This window comes from Ascidia mentula, chromosome 6, assembly GCF_947561715.1.
Source record: "Ascidia mentula chromosome 6, kaAscMent1.1, whole genome shotgun sequence".
NCBI lineage: Eukaryota > Metazoa > Chordata > Ascidiacea > Phlebobranchia > Ascidiidae > Ascidia > Ascidia mentula.
Window position 1 is genome coordinate 17,011,698 of NC_138571.1, and position 25,171 is coordinate 17,036,868.

General features: G+C 38.2%; 2 protein-coding genes across 2 annotated transcripts; both read right to left on the minus strand.

Annotated features, from left to right (window-relative positions):
• Nucleotides 1-2,633: 2,633 nt before the first annotated feature.
• Nucleotides 2,634-5,078, minus strand: LOC145907331 (ficolin-2-like). Its single transcript, XM_082994753.1, has 6 exons — nt 4,796-5,078; nt 4,587-4,726; nt 4,136-4,232; nt 3,757-3,853; nt 3,627-3,694; nt 2,634-2,866 (listed from the first exon to the last, which is right to left on the minus strand). Exons 1-6 carry the CDS (start codon nt 5,076-5,078, stop codon nt 2,634-2,636), a joined length of 918 nt encoding a protein of 305 aa, XP_082850879.1.
• A 16,213-nt stretch (nt 5,079-21,291) lies between these two features.
• Nucleotides 21,292-23,956, minus strand: LOC145907332 (ficolin-1-like). Its single transcript, XM_082994754.1, has 6 exons — nt 23,683-23,956; nt 23,259-23,425; nt 22,859-22,955; nt 22,480-22,576; nt 22,350-22,417; nt 21,292-21,518 (listed from the first exon to the last, which is right to left on the minus strand). The coding sequence occupies exons 1-6, from the start codon at nt 23,954-23,956 to the stop codon at nt 21,292-21,294; spliced, it is 930 nt and encodes a 309-aa protein (XP_082850880.1).
• Between the last annotated feature and the right edge of the window lie 1,215 nt (nt 23,957-25,171).

Below are 25,171 nucleotides of genomic sequence, written 5' to 3' on the forward strand. Positions count from 1 at the left end.
TCTGTGACTACCTGTGTGATTACTACCACCGTGCGGAAAACTGATAGCAATTAACTGTCATATAAATGCGTTCTTGTAATCCAGGGGTGCACAACCTTTTTACTATTGCCGACCGCATCACACACACCACTGTGTGCTAACGGCCGCCACTGAATATACTATTTTTTCAACGATATACCCCTGATAATTACGATAAGTTGACGTGAGCATTATTAGAAAGGAATGGAAATGATTCCATATCTGAAAAAATGTGCACTATTTATTATTTACATTTGCCAAATTACGTATATTAAAATGTACTAAAATGTCGAATTATTCAATGACTGCCTTGTTCTTGCACGCTCGGTTCACGTCTCCATCATAAAACAATCCACTTCCCATTTGGGATTAAATGCTTTTCTCTTGTTTTAACAGCCTTTTGCGTTTCAGCGACATGACTGAGCGATTCCACTGTTTAGCTTTTCGACAACTGCACATGCGTACTTGACAATTCACCGATATGCTATTAATGTTTTATGACGTCACCATCCCTATTGTTGCGCTTTGTCTCGGTTGCGGTGGCTGCTCCAGTTACTACTCGCTACAGCGAACGTATGTGTATAACGCGGAAATGGAAATGGACCTAATCAATAGCTTAACTCTTGAGACCGCTAGAAAAACAAGTTTCAGAAGCAACGACGGCCGCCAATGCATATATTTTGATATAAATGTGCACGGCCGCAAAAAATAGCGTCCGCGGCCGCAGGTTGTGCACCGCTGTGTAATCGAACATTTTAGTTGATTGTTTAGCCTACAGTCATTTCGACACGAACAATTCAAAGAAACTCAACATCAACGGGAAAACAAAAATGTTTATCTTGGGTTAGTTTTCGTTCACTTATATCAACTCACTTATAAATGCTTTGGCAAATGCCTTAGTCAGGGGTTCACAAATGGATTCATCAGGCTTGTCCACAAGCATATGAAAAATGCACAATGTTACAGGACCTACGATGCGATGCGTGTTTATGATGCTAAAATGTCATTGCGTAAACCACTAAGTGGCGACATCAACGTTGGAGCGATGTCTGACAGAAATAGGAAGTCATTATGTTCGTACAACTGACTTGGAGGTCCACTATACAACAGCACACACATAAATCTGTTTTGAGACCCAATCTTATGCAAGAACAGCTCGTCCACAATTTTGCAAGGGAAATATATTGCGGTGCCAGATCCGTCACCCATCACATAGAACACAACACGCAATTGTATTCAATGTTGAGCAGAATGGGAGACGCGACGGAAACACAAACACTACGAAAATTCCCATTTGTTTGAGCTTGATTTATTAATAGCGGCTCGAGACACACGCTTTTGGTAAAAAAGAGTGTTTTTCTTACAAATGTATATTTGTCTTCCGCAGAGTTATTAAAATATGACAGGAATTCCATTTCATGGCAAGTGATTACTTGAGCCACAAACAGATTTTGAAAGAAAACGCATGTAGACCATAGTCTAATCTTATGCGTGTAAATGCTTAAGGGGGTGGTTCTTGTTGGTGTTGGATAAAATATTAGTGGAAATAATATAACATTTTCAATTTGTCGTTAGATGTCGCAAGTATTAGCGTATATAACAATATATTTTTATTTGCTATGATCACAATACTAGGAAAATGTAAGCTGTTGGCTTAGTGCCCAACTTCGTGTTTGATGGCCACAGTGGTTGGTTTCGTACACGAGTCACAAACAGGTTTTCACATAACGCATAATGCAAAATTTGAATAAAGACTGTTTGCAACTGCTGTGGTCACGCCCCATGCATTCCATACGACAGTGATGACGTTTACATGCCACTGTCACGTGATTTGTTAAATCGGCCCCAATCCATCTGTGACCACCTGTGTGTGGTTATTATTTTTGTGGTGTGCTTATTGCAATTACACGTCCTATAAATAAATGTGGACTTGGTATCGAATCTTTTCATTCCATGGTTTAAAGTCATTTCAATACGAACAATCCAAAGAAACACAACATCAATTTTATCGCAAAACAGTCCCAGTATTTAGCAGGTTTCGTGACGTAGAAACTAACGAAATACTTGGTTATCTGACTTTTCTGACACATCTTGCTTGAAACTCGCAAGTTTAAAATGGTGTTAGGCCACGCTTTCGCGGTCTGTATTTATACTGAAAATCAAAACTAAGTTTGTCCTATTCTACGCAAGGTTTCCGTCCTCGCTGAGCTCTACTTACACCTGCGTTACTCTTTGTCAGATGTACCCCCCAGTCAAACTCCCTGCCTGACAAGGTCTGCAGGGCGGGCGCCGCACTTAACGCTAAACAGTGACCTGAAGATCTCTTCCGCTTATCTGAATAATGACACAAAAAACAATAGGTTCCATGTTTTAATGTTCCATGTATATTATTTTACATCTGATGATTTGTGAAGCAAAGTATTTACAAAATATTCACAGCATGAAACAAACACAATTTCAAATTCGATGCGATCGTGGTGGTAATAAGTATATGCGGGTAATATATTGTTACTTCTTCTGAATTTGCACAAGCATATAACTTAAGACAATTTCTTATTTTTATTAAATCACGTAAATAGTTTCCATTGATTTGTTTCGTTTTATCTTCAGTTTTATTACATCACAAGTCTTATTTTCATTTCCGAACGTTTAAGAGATACCGAATACCAAACGTTCGAATCGGATGCTCTTGTCTCCTCCTTGTAATACTTTCCGTTCAGGTTGGAGAAATGACAATTCTTATACCACCAAGCTCCATGGTATTTAACAGCACAGTTATCACCATATGAATCATGATCTCGGTCATGTGTGGAGAATGGCATCTGATTGTGAAAATCCAGCATATCACCTATTGGTGCAAATTTTTAAAAGTTTAGTTTGCGGTTCAGATGTTAACCAGCCAATCACCTGGCATATAATTGAGAGCAGTGAATGTTTAATATATAGAGATTTAACGCATTTTGTGAGTAACATAGACAAATGTGCCAATAACGCTATAATTGCGAAACACATTATTTTTTAATTCCGATTTTTTAGTATTGCGCATTCAGACTTCGTAAAAATTTTAGTTCTTGGAGACATTTCTTCGATTTATTTTTAACTTTCGATTTTGGCGGCTGGCGAATTTCACAAATGATAAAAAAATGTTTATTAACCGCCACACAAGTGATTGGCTCGTATATTTACTTCAAAAGTACGCAGACTTTTATGGAAAAAAGTCTTGCAAAAAAATGGGCAAAACGAGTGAAATTCAGCACGTCGTTAACTCACCTGCGGCCGTAAACATGCTTTATATTACATTTGTATTGTCGGCCGTGCATTGTGAAAAACTTGGTTTACAGGTTTTGCTTGGATGTTTGGCTTATGGAATTGGTCAGTCTTTGTTATAAAACATAATAAAATCAAGCATTTTTTACAAAATTTCATTACACTTTTAAAGGCATAATTAAATGCGTAATTGTCAGTTGGGACTCACTGGCGACTGTTGGTAAAATAAAGTCCGAGAGATGCGGCCGGTATTAATCTAAAGGTTGTGCGCCTCTGAGTTAGAGACTTTATTAAACTACCTTTGAGTCAATCTAATTAGATAAACATGTTTGCTCACTTACCTGCGTCACCAGTGTACCCACCAACAGTCAGACGGTAATTCTCCCCAGATGAACCGATGTTGAAGTTGCTGTGAAGATGGTACAAATAGGAACTCAAAAACTTGGCACTCAAACTCACGCATGTAGTTACCTGTACTTTGCATAATACTTTGTGTCATCGAAATTTTGCAGGTCAACGCGGAGCTCTTGACGTTTCCAACTTGTCAGTTCGTGCATCAGCTCCAAGCCTTAATTAATTAACAAACGTGTTATTTGTTTATGTTTTTTAAAAATGTTGGTGGTGTTTGGAGATGAAAAAGCATTGCTTGCACTAATGCGCAGCCCAATATATGACAATCGTGACGACGAGGAAATACTAACACATTTACACACAAGCCTATCTACCATTGTTAGTGTTTGATACTACCGCTGGAGGCGCTAAAGAACGAAACCTAGTTGGGAGTTGATAAAATCTAAATAAACAAAAGAAACTATTGATTTAGATGCGGGTAATGCCAATGTCGAATTACCTAACCAAAACTCTCCAGTCAAGGAACCAAATCCATTTTCATATTCCTTCCAGCGCCGATAGAAATTAGTTGAACCGTCAAATCTTTTCTGTACAACCTGAAAATTCAAAACAAACCCAATTGACGTTTTGTTTGGTCAGTAAGTGCGTTTTTGTTTAATATTTCAATCGGCTAACCGCCTTTATTATCATGACGCAATATTTTTGGTAAGGTTTAGTTGTAGAATATTTTTCGTGACGTAATGTTGAAATTTGAGCAGGAACAAATAGAAAACGCTCTTTTTGTATAATTTTATTTAAGGCATCCCGTTTTTTTTGAGCTTCGGTGCCTTTTAACGTGTTTGCATAGCATTATCCTGTTCATTCTAATAGAGTTTTCCATTCTTGGACAAACCTTTGTCAATGAACAATAAATGATTGAACTCTAATCAATCTTCATTATGTAAATTTACCAGCCAACCACCGCCGTCCGTTTGCATGTCGCAATATCCTTGATAGTAAACAGGGTTAGTGAAGAAATAGACTCCGCTCTTGTTAAAACCCTTGTCCAGTGCGTCTTTGCAACTTGTCAAGTTTAAGTGAGAAACAGATTCTCGAAACAAAAACAACACGATTTAATTGATAAAAAAATACGATATTACAAACTTCATGCCACAAATACCTGTATTAACTTGAAGTTTTGTTTCCATTGCTTCCATCTTTGCTTCCAATCTTCTAAATTCGTCTTCCCAGGTGTTATTGGCACCGGGCTCCCCTTTCGGTCCCTGGACACCACGAGGCCCAACAGCTCCCTTTGGACCCCGTTTTCCAGGAGGACCCGCTGGTCCTGGTATCGGATCTTCGTTGCTTCCTCCACAAGTCAGGATGACCTGATTTGCTCTTTGGCACAAACTTAGAATTGGACAAGTTAGAAAAAGCAGCAGAATGCAGCTGATATTTGCCATCTGCGTTTTGAAAGTAGGCCTACAGAAGTTAAACAAGAAACAACATGAAATGTTACATGCTGATTATGTCAAGTCGGACGCAGCAATATGCTTTATAAAAGGAAACTACCCTTTTTATTACACTTTATCTGTTTGTTGTTCATCTGTGTTTAATTGAATTCCGCATTTTACTTTTTGTTCATCGAAAATTTAGTGTTTTTTCTACACGACATATGAATGTACAAAAATTAGTAACGTGCAGATAGTTTCACATCACAACCATTACATTGGGTTTTAAGAGTTCTGTTTTAAGTTAGCTGAATTGCGAAACTGCGTTTTTTCGGCAATTGTTGATTTAATAACATGGTCGTTAGCAATTGAACTATCTTTTTAGTCGTGTGACCTTATTTAAAAACTTAATATTTAACATACAAAAACGACTGCAGTTCATCCAGATGATTTTAGCGTTTCATATCTTTCGTCACAAACTCCTCACACTGTGCAAACATACAACCACCTTTACACAGAGCAAGTATGTCCCTCTGTCTTGATCTGTAACGATATATTAAACACTCTATCTCTTTTTCTGGCGACGGCACTGCCAACATTAGCACGTAACCACTTGAGATTCGAGAGTTTCAACTGATAATGGTATAAGCACTTGACGAAACGTTTTAAATATATAAAACAGGGCAAAGTGTTTAACAGTACGGGCCAGTCTCTTCATTCTCAGAATCTTACCTAAATCTGCAACAATATTTCAAGTTTTCTGGCGCCTTTATACTTGAATGTTATTTCAGTTTGCTGGGAACCGTCAGGTATTTGCGTAAACATTGCTGGGAACCGTCAGGTATTTGCGTAAATATTGCTGGAAACCGTCATTTAATTGTGGACATTTTGCAGGGAACCGTCATGTAATTGTGGAAATATGGCTGGGAACCGTCGCGTAATTGTGGAAATATAGCTGGGAACCGTCAGGTATTTGTGGAAATAGTGCAGGCAACCGTCAAGTACTTGTCAAAACATTGCTGGGAACCGTCAGGTATTTGTGGAAATAGTGCAGGCAACCGTCAAGTACTTGTCAAAACATTGCTGGGAACCGTCATTTGGAATTGTGACATTGCCATATATATGTGAAGTATCAAACAGATCAATTTATTTGAACTTGGGCATTGCGTAAGAATGAAAGTTCCACAAACGATTTCCCAAATATTTAGGTCAGTGGTTCTTAATCTTGGTTACATCAAACCCCAGGGGTTCGATTCCGACGTTTCAGGGGTTCGACGAAGCTCCAATGATTTACAAAAATCAGCGAACGTTTCAGTCACATTTATCTCTTAAATAGTTTCGCAAGTTAAGTTGGCACGAGGAGGTTGGATTGTAGCCATTGAATACTTTCACTCGCATGAGTAAAGATAGTAATTGCTGGGCACTTGCGTGAATTTGAAAATCGTTCGTAGTCATGGCTGTCGTAAACATTTATCACACACATTCAACATTAGTTACTGGCGGTGCGGTTTTCGATATCGCGGCAAACTGCCGGACGTTCATAGGTGTCGGCGCCTGCCGTGAAGACGTGATTTTCTCCCTTGCAGCGACTGACGGCGGAGTTAAATCTGATTTAACTTTTCCGTCAACCGCAATGCTCGGAAGATTGTTTTCGCGCGGTATTTGGTTTGTTATGATGAATTTTAGGTGGTTTAAAGTACTTTTATTTATACATTGAGTGTTTGGTAAAAAAAATACAAGAAATTAATTAATAGATGATTATTATTGTTGGCAATGACGCAATAATTATTTTTTTGTTATTTTGAAAACGTTTGTTTAAATAAATCTGGTGCATCAGAGCCACAAACCTGGTCATTTTCTGATCCAAAAGTAATAGCGAACTAAATAATGCATTTTTTTTGAGTCACGCTCTGTACATGATTATTTTATTGATTTTGAAGTTAAACGTTAACAACAATTTGTCCTATCAACGATTTTTCGATACAGAGGTCAAGGTGTTTTGGTTATTTAAACCGTACTTCGGGTATGAATCCCGCTGTCGCTTCAGACGGTGCGAAAATAATCCGCGAACAACCGCGTCTGTTGTGCAGAAGAGGGCGTTCCAAAACATATTTTTTCGTGCTGTGGTGCATTTAAAACACATTCCCGTGGCTGGGATAAATATGCTTTATAGAGCGACCATATCTGGCCACGTATGCGAATTCAAAGTCTCGGGCTTTAGTCATATCTCCCCGACCCATCTTCAACACCATTGCATTCTAGTTGCGGTAAACGAAAAAACATAACATCCTGCATGCGAAAATGTCTTTGCTTGTACGCTGTAACCTAAATTCACTAAAATTGTGTCAGATTGATTTCAGTTCGTATTCCGTTTCGTTTTAAGTCTATATATTCTAATTATTGCTATTTTTGCATGTTTTCGGGGGTTCGACGAATCCTTGCAGAGAATCGAAGGAGTTCGATGAGTTTGAAAGGTTAAGAACCACTAATTAAGGTTCTGATACTCAGACAAGAAAGCAACGAAGCGGGAAGTTTTCAGAGGGAATTTTGGGAAAAAGGAACATCGACTTCTTTCTACGTCTGTCTCGTATTTGAGCTGCATGTCTTGGTCTTTTTCGGTGCGAGCTTGGGAGTATGTGTAATGTGTAGTCACAGACTAAACTCACTGCACAACTATATGATTGACTCAAATGTTGCCAAATAAAAAGGTAACAAATATTAACAAAATGATGGAATTTAAATTTTTTTGATTATTAGTTTTTTCTTCTATCTCTTTCAAACGAATGTTCACTGGCATCGCAGCCAAGGCTTGGCACCCAAGCTTGATCAGCCACTGTGGCCCCTATAGGCGCAATGGGTCTTTTGGGCCTGTTGGCTAATAATTGCCTGAATGTCTCTCTGTAGAATTCACAATGGCAAATACATTAATTCGAATAACAGTTTATTATCAGGCTTTTGGGAATAAATTCCAAGCCCCGGCGAATGGCTTATGGAGTGTCAGTATTGATGGCCTTGTCACAATGATAATAGAGAATGCAATTGAACATGTAACAGACTGATCTTAACTCAACTTGTAATGCCATGCACTGCGATTTGAAACGTAAGATCACGTGACTATGCTAGAGCAACAGCGACACATAGTGGAAGAGGAAAAAGGGAATGTCACGAAATGACTGTTAAAACTTGTCATTGTCCGCTGCAATATCCACATCGCTATATGACTTAGACCTTAGTTTCGTATATGTTTAATATTTTCCCCGAAAAGTTACGTTCAATCTTTTGTAAAGTAGATATGTTCACATTTTACACAGCAACAGACAATACACATGGAAATATTTTTCGAAACCGTCACGCATTTGTGGAAATATTGCTGGGAACCTTTGGGTTCATTAGCAAAGTCATAAGAAGTTTCTCTCAGGAGCTATAGAGAAGGTCAAACCTTGGTAATTAAAATGTGTGTGCAAGCGAAGCAACAGATACGTCAAAACCACTCGTACAGGATGCAATCAGGACTGGTATCGGCAATCAAACCTGGGAAATAATGTGAAAGACATCGGCAAAAGGCGCAATGTGATTCCATCGAACCAACGTTCTTCGTATCAATGCAATGGATAAACACGGAAACTGCATAATGGTAACTGAATTTAATGCCTCACAAAAAATAAAACAACATTTTGGTTTGGTAGATATGACGATGCATCAGCACAAAAAACACTTCCGGTGTCTCTACGGGGGAAATCGCTTCTTACGTGCAAGTTTCATGTAATTTCCTTTACCAATGAAAGGGCGCACAAAACAGAAGAGTGTCATTGTATAGTGACATTGCCATATTTATGTGAATCATCAAACAGATCAAGTTATTTGAACTTGGGCATTGCGTGAGAATGAAAGTTCCACAAAAGATTTCCCAAATATTTAAGTTCTGATAATGCGAAACGAAACAGAGTTTGGAGTTTGTCTGGATGGCAAATTTCTTGTGTTATGAGACGTAGCTGTGATTTGGTGTCAGGTATAAAGAGGGTTTCCATACCATGCTTATTTCTAGAATTTGTGCATATTTCCACAAGTAGTGTTTTTGAAAATAAATCTATGCCCTTTTCCAAGACACGTGTTTCCTTTGGACTTGCGTACTTGTTTTTTGTTTAGGTTTTGCGTCCTAACGGGTCTATTTCTTCAACAATTACGGATTATCAGTGACATGGCGCGGTGGTAAACGATTTCTGATGGACCACCTTCAGAAAAGTCCAATCATTCTGACGAATTAATATATCTTCAAGATCGGACGAAGTGTGAAATGCATTAGAAATGTCGACATCTAAAAGCAACATGCTTACGTTGACGATAATAACCCTGGGTGTAACACGTAATAGTAATTGCTGCAGATTGCTACATAATAAACCGTGCAAATGAAAGCGTTGGTTTGAGTTCGAATTTCCATGGCATTTTTATATTGGAAGACGAAGCTGGGCGTTTTCTGAAGGAAGATTGAGAAAAAAGAACGTTGACTTCTTTCTACGTCTCTCTCTCTTTTATTTTAGCTGCATGTCTTGCTCTTTTTCGGTGCGAGCTTGGAAGTATGCGTAATGTGTGGTCACAGACTAAACTCACTGCACAACTATATGATTGACTCAAATGTTGCCAAATCATAGGGTAACAAATATAAACAAAACAATGCAATTTAAATACTTTATATAATAGTTTTTTCTTATATATTTTTTTATTAAATGTTCACTGGCATCGCAGCCAAGGCTTGGCACCTAAGCTTGATCAGCCACTGTGGGAACTGTAGGCGCAACAAATCCTATGGTGGCGAAAGGCCTGTTGGCTAATAATTGCCCAAATGTCTATTCCAATTGTCTCTCTGTTGAATTTACAATGACAAACACTTCGAATAACAGTTAATTATCGGGCTTTTGGGAATAAATTTCAATCCTCGGCGAATAGCTTATAGAGACTCAGTGTTGATAGTCTTGATACAGTGATAATAGAGAATGCAATTGAACACGTAACAGACTGATCTTAACTCAACTTGTAATGCCATGCACTGCGATTTGAAACGTAAGATCACGTGACATTGCTAGAGCACCAGCGCCACATAGCGGAAAAGAAAAAATGGAAATGTCACTCAATGACTGCTAAAACTTGTCATTGTCCGCTGCAATATCCACATCGCTACATGACTTATACCTTGGTTTCGTATATGTGCAAGATTTTCCCCGAAAGGTTACGCTCTATATTTTTGAAGCAAATGTGTTCACATTTTTCTCTTAAACAGTTTCGCAAGTTAAGTTGGCACGAGGAGGTTGGATTGTAACCATTGAATACTTTCACTCGCATGAGCTAAGATGGTAATTGCTGGGCACTTGCGTGAATTTGAAAATCGTTCGTAGTCATGGCTGACGTAAACATTCATCACACACGTACAACATTAGTGGCTGGCGGTGCGGTTTTCGATATCGCGGCAAACGACCGGGCGTTCATACGAGCCGGCGCCATGCCGTGAAGGCGTGATTTTCTGGCTTCAAGCGACCGGTGTTAAATCTGATTTGACTTTTCCGTCAACCTCAGTGACCGGAAGATTGTTTTCGCATGGTATTTGGTTTGTTATGATGAATTTTAGGTGGTTAAAATACTTTTATTTATGCATTCAGTGTTTGGTAAAAAAATACCAGAAATTGATTAATAGATGATTATTACTGTTTACAATGACACAATAATTATTTTTTTGTTATTTTGAAAACGTTTGTTTAAATAAATCTGGTGCATCAGAGCCACAAACCTGGTCATTTTCTGGTCCAAAAGTAATAGCAAACTAAATAATGCATTTGTTTTGAGTAACGCTCTGTACATGATTATTTTATTGATTTTAAAGTTAAACGTAACAACAATTTGTCCTATCAACGATTTTACGACACAGAGGGTCAAGGTGTTTTAAATCGCACTTAGTGTATGAATCCCGCTGTCGCTTCAGACGGTGCGCGAAAAACTCCGCAGACAACCGCGTCTGTTGTGCAGAAGAGGTTGTTCCAAAACATATTTTTTCGTGCTGTGATGCAATCAAAACACATTCCCGTGGTTAGGATAAGTATGCTTTATAGAGCGACCATATCTGGCCACGTATGGTGATGACCCCTATGGAATATTATGCGAATTTAAAATCTTGGACTTTAGTCATCTCTCCCCGACCCATCTTCAACACCATTGTATTCTGGTTTCGGTAAACAAAAAAACATAACATCCTGCATGCGAAAATGTCTTTGCTTGTACGCAGTATCCAAATACTAAAATTGTGTCAGATTGATTTCAATTCGTATTCCGTTTCGTTTTAAGTCTATATATTCTAATTATTGCTATTTTTGCATGTTTTCGTGGGTTCGACGAATCCTTGCAGAGAATCCAAGGGCTTCGATGAGGTTGAAAGGTTAAGAACCACTAATCAATGTTCTGATACTCAGACAAGAAAGCAACGAAGCGGGAAGTTTTCTGGGGGAATTTTGGGAAAAAGGAACGTTGACTTCTTTCCACGTCTCTCTCGTATTTTAACTGCATGTCTTGCTCTTTTTCGGTGGGAGCTTGGAAGTATGTGTAATGTGTAGTCACAGACTAAACTCACTGCACAACTATATGATTGACTCAAAAAGGGTAACAAATATTAACAAAATAATGCAATTTAAATATTTTATATAATAGTTTTTTCTTATATATTTTTTTATCAAAATGTTCACTGGCATCGCAGCCAAGGCTTGGCACCTAAGCTTGATCAACCACTTTGGCTCCTATAGGCGCAACAAATCCTGTGGAGGCGAAAGGCCTGTTGGCCAATAATTGCCCGAATGTCTATTCCAACTGTCTCTCTGTAGAATTTACAATGACAAACACTTTAATTCGAATAACATTTTTTTATCAGGCTTTGGGAATAAATTCCAATCCACGGCGAATAGCGAATAGAGACTCAGTGTTGATAGTCTTGTTGCATTGATAATAGAGAATGCAATTGAACACGTAACAGACTAATCTTAACTCAACTTGTAATGCCATGCGCTGCGATTTGAAACGTAATATCACGTGACAATGCTAGTACAGCAGCGACACATAGTGGAAGAGGAAAAAGGGAATGTTAAGCAATGACTGTTAAAATTTGACATTGTCCGCTGCAATATCCACATCGCTATGTGACTTAAACCTTGGTTTCCTACATAAGTAAGATTTTCCCCGAAATGTTCGCAAATGCGTTTGAACGCTCAGTATAATGTAGGATTGTAGAACATGACCCACTCAAACAATGTAGGATTGACCACACGAACATAGGAGTTTGTTAACGACGGACGAAAGGTCTTCTTTTTGAATCGAAAATTCTGCGCAAGTTTGAGTGGGTCATGTTCCACGCCCTATACAGTCTTACTGTCTGTGCAGCGGTAATCGAATCGTGTTGATCTCCGACGGACTCGGTGGTTGATACGGTCTGGGTATGACAACCTCATCACACAGAGTTTTGCGTTTTTGTGTGTGGGTTTTGGAATGGCCACCTCATATTGTTTATTCATTACCGAACTTACGCACATAGCAACGAACTTGTTTTAACCTATTTTTTTTTCGAAATTATGGTTATTTTGTTAATATGTGTGCACTACGGTATATAAGCATATTTTACCGTGCAAAATAAGTTTAATTCTAGCGCTACATAGAAGGACCATGAATTATGGATCGTGGCAAAAGATATTACGGAAGAAAAGGCCCGATTTTGTTGCTGCAGTATCTTTGTATCCGAAGGCATAACAAAAATATTAGGAAAGCTATTTTTATAACAAGCGATAGGTTTTCGTACACGAGTCACAAACCGTTGTCATTTGTATTTAATCTAAAAGAAACGACCGTTTGCAACTGTTCTGGTTACGCCGTGTGATTAGTATAATGTGCCACAATCAATCTGTGACTACCTGTGTGATTACTACCACCGTGCGGAAAACTGATAGCAATTAACTGTCATATAAATGCGTTCTTGTAATCCAGGGGTGCACAACGTTTTTACTATTGCCGACCGCATCACACACACCACTGTGTGCTAACGGCCGCCATTGAATATACTATTTTTTCAACGATATACTCCTGATAATTACGACAAGTTGACGTGAGCATTATTAGAAAGGAATGGAAATGATTCCATACCTGAAAAAATGTGCACTATTTATTATTTACATTTGCCAAATTACGTATATTACAATGTAATGAAATGTCGAATTATTCAATGACGGCCTTGTTCTTGCACGCTAGGTTCACGTCTCCATCATAAAACAATCCACTTCCCATTTGGGATTAAATGCCCTTTTCTCTTGTTTTAACAGCCTTTTGCGTTTCAGCGACATGACTGAGCGATTCCACTGTTTAGCTTTTCGACAACTGCACATGCGTACTTGACAATTCACCGATATGCTATTAATGTTTTTTGACGTCACCATCCGTATTGTTGCGCTTTGTCTCGGTTGCGGTGGCTGCACCAGTTACTACTCGCTACAGCGAACGAATGTCTATAACGCGGAAATGGAAATGGACCTAATCAATAGCTTAACTCTTGAGACCGCTAGAAAAACAAGTTTCAGAAGCAACGACGGCCGCCAATGCATATATTTTGATATAAATGTGCACGGCCGCAAAAAATAGCGTCCGCGGCCGCAGGTTGTGCACCGCTGTGTAATCGAACGGCTTCAGTTGTTGTTTAGCCTACAGTCATTTCGACACGAACAATTTAAGGAAACTCAACATCAACAGGGAAACAAAAATGTTTATCGTGTGTTAGTTTTCGTTCACTAATATCAATTCACTTATAAATGTTTTGACAAATGCCTTAGCCAGGGGTTCACAAATGGATTCATCAGGCTTGTCCACAAGCATATGAACAATGCACAATGTTACAGGACCTACGATGGGATGCGTGTTTATGATGCTTGAATGTCATTGCGTCAACCACTAAGTGGCGACAGCAACTCTGGAGCGATGTCTGACTGAAATAGGAAGTCATTATGTTCGTACAACTGACTTGGAGGTCCACAATACAACAGCACACATAGAAATCTGTTTTGAGACTAGATCTTATGCAGAAACAGCTCGTCCACTATTTTGCAAGGGAAATATCTTGCGGTGCCAGATCCGTCACCCATCACATAGAACACAACACGCAATTGTATTCAATGTTGAGCAGAATGGGAGACGCGACGGAAACACAAACACTACGAAAATTCCCATTTGTTTGGAGCTTGATTTATCAATAGCGGCTCAAAGTTCACGCTTTTATTGAAAAGAGCCTGTTTTTCTTATCAATGTATATTTGCCTTCCGCAGAGTTATTAAAATATAATAGGAATTCCATTTGATGGAAAGTGATTACTTGACCCACAAACAGTTTTTCAAAAAAAACCGCATGTAATCCATAGTCTGATCTTTTTCAATGTAATTGCTTTAAGCGTAGTTCTTGTTGATGTTGGCAAAAATTGTTGTGGAAATAATTTAACATTTTCAATTTGCCGCTAGATGTCGCAAGTGGTAGCGTATTGACAATATATTTTTATGTGTCATGATCAGTATACTGGGAAAATGTAAGCTGTTGGCTTAGTGTCCAACATCATATTTTATGCCAAGTGGTTGGTCTCGAACACGATTCACAAACAGGTTTTGTGATGACGATTACATGCTACTGTCACGTGATTTATGAAATCGGCCCAATCCATCTGTGACCACCTGTGTGATTATTATGTTTTTGTGTTGTGGTAATTGCAATTATCTGTGTTTAATGTGTGCTTGGTATCGAACCTTTTCATTCATTGGTTTAAAATCATTTCAATACGAACAATCCAAAGAAAAACAGCATGAATTTTATCGCAATTCTAGTCCCAGCATTTGGCAGGTTTCGAGACATTGAAATTAGCGAAATACTTGGTTTACTAACTTTTATAGAACGTGATAGATGGTCGCGACAACAACGCACCGAAACTGAAGTAGTTTTTTTATTAAAATTGCAACTCAATGTACGTACTGCCGATTTGAAGCACCACAAAAATTGCACACGCACCAAACTTTAAGCTGTGTCTAACATAGAAAAACATTACTTTCCACGTCTTTAATACCAATATTGAGCTCCAATTTTACACATAAACAAAGTTTACAAACAGTTGTTTGTACAGAGAATCCATGAGCAGGAGACGATACATGTCTCTTTGCGGTCGCTGAACTCAACAAGTTTCTTGATATCTGTCCAATGTAGGATTGACCACATGAATATGGGAGTTTGTTAACGACGGACTAAAGGAGAAAGGTCGTCTTTTTTTTAATGGAAAATGCTGCGCAAATTTGTGTGGATCATGTTCCACGATCTATACAGTCTTCCTGTCTGTGCAGCGAATCGGGTTAATTCCTGTCGGAATCGGTGGTTGATACGGTATTCATCACCGAGCATACGCAGTTGGCAATGAACTTGTGTAGGTACCAATCCCTTTGCAGCAAGTATTTATGTCTTCGAATTCACTGTCGATGATTTTATACGTGCTGCTTATCTTGTAGGTACGTAGAAGGATGCATGGAGCGCATAAGGTTAACCTCTTAATGACGCGGGACAAAGCTCTACTATTTGCTATAGAGATTGGGGCTGGCTAAAGCCTCCTGAAGGTTGTGCTGAAGACCTTTCCGGGCGTGGCATTTTTGCCTGAAAATAATCGTTCATTCCTCAAGCCGTCTCAAATATGCTGAATTTACCATTGCCTCCACTTGAACTCATAATCATCCAACCAGTTCTGTTGATCATTTGTTTCCACACTCCACTTATTTGGATGACCCTTGTGGGTTAAACGACCATTTCACTCTTTGCTGCCAGAAAATGTAAGCTAATTTCCTTTATTTCTCAATGAATTTAAATGTAATAAAATGAGTCTGACACAAATTGCGAAGTTTTTAATTAATATTTTGCACATTTTTTGTAATTGTTTTGATGTTATGGACTCAGTTATTTGCACCTACAGAAGTAATTCATGCGTGTAAATGCTTTGCGAAAAGGTTATATGTTTCAATCGCAAGGGCTGGAGGAAATGATAAATACTGGATTGGTCAAAAGCGCTCGAGCCATATACCAAACAAAATGGTATTGGGGCAAACGTGTTCAATTTTCAGTAATGCTTTCTGCATCTCGATTTTAGTGTATATTTTACACTGAAAGCATTCGCTTATGACTATTTTGTCGTTAATATGTGTGCATGACTTTGTGACATACAATATTAATGCATTCCTGTACTCTTTAACATGTAACATCCAGCCACATATTTTTTCCTAATTTTGGGTTGATTTGTTCCCATTATATGTGTGCACTACGGTAAGCAGATAAGTTTGTTTCTAGCGCTGCAGTGATAGAGCATGAATTATGGATAGTAGCTCGAGGTGTCCAGGTTAAAAGCTGCAGGATCTTTGAGTTCGCAGAATCAAACAATATTTGGGAAGGTTTTATCACGATCATTATATTTATTATGAAAGAAACGACCGTTTGCAACTGTTCTGGTCTCGCCTTGTGATTAGTATAATGTGCCACAATCAATCTGTAACTGCCTGTGTGATTACTACCACCGAGCGGAATACTGATAGCGATTAACTGTCATATAAATGCGTTCTTGTTATCGAACGTTTTCAGTTGATGGTTTAGCCTACAGTCATTTCGACACGAACAATTTAAAGAAACTCAACATCAAGAGGGAAATAAAAATGTTCATCTCGTGTTAGTTTTCGTTCACTTATATCAATTCACTTATAAATGCTTTGACAAATGCCTTAGCCAGGGGTTCACAAATAGATTCATCAGGCTTGTCCACAAGCATATGAACAATGCGCAATGTTACAGGACCTACGAAGCGATGCGTGTTTATGATGCTTAAATGTCATTGCGTCAACCACTAAGTGGCGACAGCAACGCTGGAGCGATGTCTGACTGAAATAGGAATTCATTATGTTCGTACAACTGACAGCAGACATAGAAATCTGTTAAATATCTTGCGGTGCCAGATCCGTCACCCAGCACATAGAACACAACACGCAACTGTATTCAATGTTGAGCAGAATGGGAGACGCGACGGAAACACAAACACTACAAAAATTCCCATTCGTTTTGAGCTTGATTTATTAATAGCGGCTCGAGGCTCACGGTTTTGGTGAAAAGAGCCTATTTTTCTTGTAAATGTGTAATTCCCTTCCGCAGAGTTATTAAAATATGATAGGAATTCTGTTTTGTGGCAAGTCATTACATGAGACACAAACAGTGTTTGAAAAACAAACGCATGTAACAATAGTCTAATCTTTTCCGTAGTTATCAGCGTGATCTTAAATTATAAGTCAAAGGCTTCTCAGTGTGATCTTAAATAATAAAACAGGCTATGTAGCCTATATTACCATTTTAAGTGTTTTGTTTTATGTCGTATGAAATTGTAAAGTAAAACTGACCTTAAGGGATATCTTTCAAGCACGTTTCGTATACTTTGAATTCAAATCTAAAATACTGTAACTCACTGAAGCAAGTTTAAAATCAATCCAGGTGCAATTGTAGTTACCAACTTGATGGGTTCACATTAGAGCATTCCCTGTCTTTCATAAGAATTTTTTGATGAGTTTGACCATGTCCATTTTTAACTATAGTCTAAGTATTGTTACGTTTTAGGCCATTTCTAGAATCAAATCGTTATTCCAAAACAGTGCTGTAAGTTTTTTTTATCGTTCCTTTCTCCAAATTCTGTGTTTTCGTACAGTGCAAAATACCGCGAGACAAATTGTTCCATTCGTACGAGCGACGTTCAATTTTCTTGACCGCAACGGCAACGGGAAATTTGAGCGTTCAGAATCAGAGGCTGCAATCGCAGCACTGCATCTACCTGGAGGTAGGATACGCAGTCAGAGCAGGTTTAAGACAATTTTTAAGACAACAACCAGCATTTAATAACGCGTTGGTCTCTTATAAACTAAACTGGGTCGAGTTTTGCAACTTCTGTAACCCATTTATTGACTTTTTTGTGCAAAGAACATGAACAACGACAGAAGTTCGGTCTGTGCGATTCTGACAACAACGGCTACCTTGACAGGACCGAGTATGCAAGGTGTTCGGTAATATCTTACGGAGAAATTTTTGCGGTGAGTCTATTTTAACTTTTTGTACGCTACGGAATACCGGCAAAACAGCCAACAGTCACATACGATATATTCTAAAGTCGTTCGAGTTACTGCGATGAACTTAACGCTCATATTTTATGAAATACTTTCTCAAAGATATACATTAACCTGCTTTGTTCCAGCACAATTTAATCATACAGTAATGATTCAATCAGCGCGCAGATAGAGACCACGACGGACTGCTGTCAAAACAACAGATAATCAAACTTATCAAAGCCTTTGCCAAAGTCGTTTACACCGATGCGACTTCAGAGGATCAGCGTGCAGCCATCCACAAATTAAGAAAAGATCCTATGCAGTACGACCTGGTTGATGTCGTCAAAGTTGACACCAAGCTTTTCGAAAATTACCTCGAAAAACACAGAAATCAAATGTAGCGTCCATTCATTGCTCTTTCGATGGCCTACACATACAATTCAAAATAATTTTTTTTGTAATTATTTTGATAATTATAAAAGGTGTTGGTGGTAAAATAATCCAGCAATTAAACGGTTTCAGTTGAACGTTTCTGTGCTAGATTCGCTCCAAAATGGATCACACCCAATTTAGCTTTGCAGACGGAGTAATATCCCAAGGCATACAAGCTTGTTTCCTTAACTATTGTCAGAGCAGCCAAAATGACTGAATGTAGTTGGAGGTAAACTTTTATTCATAGCTCCGACATCATTTCTGACACCAGACTGGGCGACCCATACCCCGACAATTGATGATACACAGCTCTTTTCCGCTTTAGTGCTGTATTAAAAACTCACCTAACAGTTTGATTCCCATCTTACGCCAAACTTGTATTTCGACTCAAACAAGTTTGTTTGCCGGAGTAAAAGGTATGGTAAAGAACACGCAACAGCACAATAGAATTCAGGTTATCGCAGCCAACCGAAAATATACCAAAAAGAAAACCTAATCGGGATTTGCAAAAGCCGCAAAATTCCGCAAATAAATTGGATAGTTGGCATCCTATATTCCAAATATGTAGAAGGGAAGAAAGTAAAAAAGAATTTTGACATCTTTTTGCATCTCACTCTATCAGTTTAGCTGCATGTCCTGCTCTTTCTCGTTGCGTGCTTGGAAGTATGTGCAATGCGTCGTCGCAGACTGAAGGACGCATATTTTTATGAAAATAAGTTTCGGTGTCGGGAAATGCCCACCGTGTTGACCTTTGTCACAAAGGAAAGGGCCTCAATTTTTCGGTTGAATGGATGCACATGCGTGTGTTGTTGTCATGGCGAATTTGTGTGTTCGGGCAGTTTTAGCTATTTCAATCAGGTAGTTACTTGGTGGTGGGTGCTACTAAACTTATGGTGAAATTGGAGCACAAAATTCAGGCTGTATTTGTAAAAAATGAATCGTTTAAGTGGCCGATCATTCGTGATTTTATGAAAGATTCATCCCGTATCAACAAATTTTGATCAAAATTAGTCACTAGTAAAATGGTTTAGCCACACCCTGGGGACATTTGCCTCTCTGGTTAGTCAATATTTTGATATGAATCGTTCAACTGCCCACTTATTTGCATTTTTGTGTAAGTTCATACTCTTCTCTATGCAATGGCATCAAGGTCCTAAGAACAGTGCACAACTGCCTGACTCAACAGTGCAAAATAAAGAATTTAAATTATTTAAATTTTAGGTTTTTGTTATTTCTTTTAATCGAATCTTTGCCCGCATCGCAACCAAGACTTGGCACCCAAGCTTGATCAGCCACTGTGGCCCCTATAGGCGCAACAAATCCCGTGGAGGCGAAAGGCCTGTTGGCTAACAATTGCCCGAATATCCATTCCAACTGTCTCTCTGTAAAATTCACTATGCCAAACACATTAATTCGAATAGCAGTTTATTGTTAGGCTTTCGGGCATAAATCTCAAGCCGGCAAACGTCACAAAAACATGGTATAGCAGCAACGTTATTACTCTTCACTTCAATAGACGTGGATGGTGCGTTGCTTCGCTCAGTGACATTACATGACGTCATTTGGGGTTTGATGTCATAACTTTAACCTCACCTTTGTGGTGACGTAATCTGATGTTTGTAACATTTCTAGTTACAAACTGTATTGCGATAAGTGTTTTGTGGTTGATTGCGGCGAATTTAGTTGTGATAATAAACCTGAACAATCACCAGTGAAGTCCCTCATCGTTTAACTAAGTTGTGACCGAAACTGATTATTGAGCACCACGAATTTATTCGGATAAATTAATCGAATCATATAAGATGTTCCGCGATCCCGTAGGCAAAGATACTGCCAGACAAAAAGTAGTTCTACGAAAAGATATCTGTGTTCCATAAATTTTAGTTTTGTGGGTTTTTCTCAGCGGTCTTTGCCGGCCTTAAAAAATTAATTACAGGTACTTATCATTTGCCGGGAGTGGACAAATCGACAAGGCTTCAATAAATACTAATTGACGCGATAAATAAACCAATAACGGTTCGTCTCCCTAGCTCATCATTCACTTTTTGTGCGCCTGTTTATGGAAAATTACCAAACCAGCAGTTTTACAATGTTTTCCTTTTGCGCGCATAAGCTCCCGCACGAATGAATCGCCTTGTAAGACGTCACGCAACAATGATCTCGCTTTCGCACGATTACGTTCGCAACTGTTTAAACGTAAGTGTGATCGGCTGTATCTTAGAAACTTGAGATCGTATCAAGCTACTTTTTTCACCAAAAATTGTAGAAAGTTCTGACCATTTTATGTTTAAGTTATTTTCCATGTCATATGAACTTTAACGCTAAACTGTGCCCAAAGGTCTCTTCTGCTTTACTGAATAATGACACAAAAAGCAAAAGCTTTCATGTTTTAAAGTTCCATGTATATAATTTTGTATGTGATGATTTGTGAAGCAAAGTATTTACAAAATATTCACAGCATGAAACAAACACAATTTCAAATTCGATGCGATCGTGGTGGTAATAAGTATATGCGGGTAATTTATTGTTACTTCTGAATTTGCACAAGGATATAACTTGAGAAAATTTCTTATTTTTATTAAATCACGCAAATAATTCCATTTATTTGTTTTGTTTTGTCCTCCATTTTATTACATCACAAGTCTTATTTTCATTTCCGAACGTTTACGTGATACCGGATCCCAACGGTTTGAATCGTCTGCTATTGACTCCACCTTGTAATACTTTCCGTTCAGGTTGGAGTGATGACAACTCTTATACCACCAAGCTCCATGGTATGTAACAGCACAACCATATGAATCATGATCTCGGTCATGTGTGGAGAATGGCATCTGATTGTGATATTCCAGCTTATCACCTATTGGTGCAAATTTTTAACAGTTTAATTTGCGGTTCAGATGTTAACCAGCCAATCACCTTGCATACATTTGAAAGAAGTGAATGTTTAATATATATAGATTTAACGCATTTTGTGAGTAACATAGACAAATGTGCCAATAACGCTATAATTGCGAAACACATTATTTTTTAATTCCAATTTTTAGTATTGCGTATTCAGACTTCGTAAAAATTTTAGTTCTTGGAGAAATTTTTTTTGATTTATTTTAAACTTTCGATTTTGGCGGCTAGCGATTTTCACAAATGATAAAAAAATGTTTATTAACCTCCACACAAGTGATTGGTTCGTATATTTACTTCAAAAGTATAAACCGTCAACAGATGAGGATCTAAAAAGTCTTGTCAGGAGGCACGCGACCGGATAATACAAAATATTTTAGCACGCATCCTCATGTGAGTTTTGTAACTCACCCACGATTTAGAGCAGGGGTGCGCACACTGCGGCCGTAAACATGCTATATATTACATTTGTATTGTCGGCCGTGCATTGTAAAAAACCTAACAGGTTTTGCTTGGATGTTTGGCTTATTGAATTGTTCAGTTTTGGTTACAAAACAAAATAAAATCTTTCATTTTTATGCAAGAAATATTGGTAAATGTAAAATTTCATTACACTATAAGGGATAAGTAAATGCGAAATTATTAGTTTGGACTCACTGGCGACTGTTAGTAAAATAAAGTCTGTGTGATGCGGCCGGTATTAATAAAAAGACTGTGCGCCCCTGAGTTAAAGACTTTATTAAACCTCCTTTGTATGAAGGTAATTAGATAAACATGTTTGCTCACTTACCTGCGTCACCAGTGTACCCACCAACAGTCAGACGGTAATTCTCCCCTGATGAACCGATGTTGAAGTTGCTGTGAAGATGGTACAAATAGGAACTGAAAAACTTGGCACTCAAACTCACGCATGTAGTTACCTGTACTTTGCATAATACTTTGTGTTATCGAAATTTTGCAGGTCGACGCGGAGCTCTTGATGTTTCCAACTTGTAAGTTCGTGCATCAGCTCCAAGCCTTAATTAATTAACAAACGTGTTATTTGTTTATGCTTTTTACAAATGTTGTTGGTGTTTAGAGATGAAAAAGCTGTGCTTGCACTAATGCGCAGCCCAAGATATGACAATCGTGACGACGAGAAAATACTAACACATTTACACACAAGCCTATCTACCATTGTTTGTGTTTGAAACTACCGCTGGAGGCACAAAAGAACGAAAACTAATTGGGAGTTGGTAAAATCTAAATAAACAAAATAAACAATTGATTTGAATGCGGGTAATGCTAATGTCGAATTACCTAACCAAAACTCTCCAGTCAAGGAACCAAATCCATTTTCATATTCTCTCCAGCCCCGATAAAAATTAGTTGAACCATCATATCTTTTCTGTACAACCTGAAAATTTAAAAAGAAAAACAAAATTGACATTGTCTTGCCTGGACTTAATATTTCCATCAAGCAATTACATGCATCCGTTATGTTTCAGTGTTCTATGCATGTTGTAATTAAAATTGAAACAGATACTTTTACAGAAATCGTTTGTATTTCCTGCAGTAAATAATTTAAGGCATCCCGTTATATTACAGTTTCGGTTGCATAACATTACCTTGTTTTTTTAAATAAAATTAATCATTCTTTGTCAAACCTGTACAATTAATCGAATAGAAATATATTTCTTTTCTTAAAAGATGAACTCACTAGCCAACCACCGCCATCAGTTTGCATGTCGCAATATCCTTGGTAAGGCCGAGGAGAGAATAAATTGTAAACCCCGCTTTGCGTCATTCCGTTTTGCAACGCATCCTTGCAACTGGCGTAAACTACACGATTCGTATCTCCTGCAAAATGAAACGTAGGCATTTTTTCTTACATCTTTACTGATATCGACAACATTGCAATAATAAAAAAAAAACTTTCACCAAACCTGACATTACTGTAAGATTGTTCTCCAATTCATCCTGTTTTGATGCTAATTTCACGACAGAAACGTTTACGCCTGTTAAAAGAATAGAATATATTAAAAATAACCTTAAATCATTTGTGCTTATAAGGTTTAAACCAAGTGCCACTAACGCAGTTCCAAAACAAAAGTAAATGTTTTAACTTTAGCAAAACTAAATACGCCTGAGTTCAGTTTCCATTGCTTCCATCTTTGCTTCCAATCTCCTGAATTCATCTTCCCAGGTGTTATTGGCACCTGGTTCTCCTTTCGGACCCTGGACACCACGAGGCCCAACAGCTCCCTTTGGACCCCGTTTTCCAGGAGGACCCGCTGGTCCTGGTATCGGATCTTCGTTGCTTCCTCCACAAGTCAGGATGACCTGATTCGCTCTTTGGCACAAGCTTAGAATTGGACAAGTTAGAAAAAGCAGCAAAATGCAGCTGATATTTGCCATCTGAATTTTGAAAGTAGGCCTACAGAAGTTAAACAAGAAACAACATGAAATGTTACATGCTGATTATTTCAAGTCGGATACAGAAGAATGCATTACAAAAGGAAACTACCCTTTTTATTACAATTTATCCGCTTGTTGTCCATTTGTGTTTAATTGAGTTGCGCAATTCATTTTTGATTTACTTTTTATTCATCGAAAATGTGGTGTTTTTTACACACGACATATAAATATACAAAAATTAGTAACGTGCAGATAGTTTCACATCACAATCATTACATTGGGTTTTGAGAGCTCTGTTTTAGGTGAGCTGAATTGCGAAACTGCGTTTTTTCGGCGATTGTTGATTTGATAACTTGGTTGTTTGCAATTGAACTATCTTTTTAGTCGTGTGACCTCATTTAAAAACTTAATATTTAACATACAAAAACGACTGCAGTTCATCCAGATGATTTTAGCGTTTCATATCTTTCGTCACAAACTCTTCACACTGTGCAAATATACAAACACCTCTACACAGAGCAAGCAAATCCCTCTGTCTTCATTTGCAACGATAATTAAACACTCTGTTTCTTTTTTTGGCGAAGGCACTGTCAACATTAGCACGTAACCACTAAAGATTCGAGAGTTTTCAACTGATGATGACATAAGCACTTGCCGAAACGTTCAAAATATATAAAACAGAGCAATGTTTACGGACCAGACTCTCAGAATCTTACCTAGATCTGCAACAATATCTCAAGCTTTCAGACGCTTATATACTTGAGTGTTACATCAGTTTGTCGAAAAACAAAAAAGGCGGTTTGCTGGTAATATTTGAATCTGGGAACCGTCAGGTACTTGTGGAAATATTGCTGGGAACCGTCATGTATTTGTGGAAATATTGCAGGGAACCGTCATTTAATTGTGGAAATATGGCTGGGAACCGTCCGGGTACTTGTGGAAATATTGTTGGGAACCGACATGTAATTGTGGAAATATTGTCCGGAACTGTCAGGTACTTGTAGAAATATTTCTGGAAACCGTCAGGTACTTGTGGAAATATTGCTGGGAACCGTCAGGTACTTGTGGAAATATTGCTGGAAACCGTCATTTAATTGGGAAATATTGCAGGGAACCGTCATGTAATTGTGAAAATATGGTTGGGAACCGTCAGGTACTTGTGGAAATATTGCTGGGAACCGTCATGTATTTGTGAAAATATGATTGGGAACCGTA

Coding starts and splice junctions, on each gene's coding strand:
- LOC145907331 (XM_082994753.1), bottom strand. CDS start 5,078: ATGGCAAATATCAGCTGCATTCTGCTGCTTTTTCTAACTTGTCCAATT. Junction 4,233..4,586: donor CGGACGGCGGTGGTTGGCTG/GTAAATTTACAT, acceptor TTGAATTTTCAG/GTTGTACAGAAAAGATTTGA. Junction 2,867..3,626: donor TGGGTACACTGGTGACGCAG/GTAAGTGAGCAA, acceptor TTGCACCAATAG/GTGATATGCTGGATTTTCAC.
- LOC145907332 (XM_082994754.1), bottom strand. CDS start 23,956: ATGGCAAATATCAGCTGCATTTTGCTGCTTTTTCTAACTTGTCCAATT. Junction 23,426..23,682: donor AATGGAAACTGAACTCAGGC/GTATTTAGTTTT, acceptor TAAAGATGTAAG/AAAAAATGCCTACGTTTCAT. Junction 21,519..22,349: donor TGGGTACACTGGTGACGCAG/GTAAGTGAGCAA, acceptor TTGCACCAATAG/GTGATAAGCTGGAATATCAC.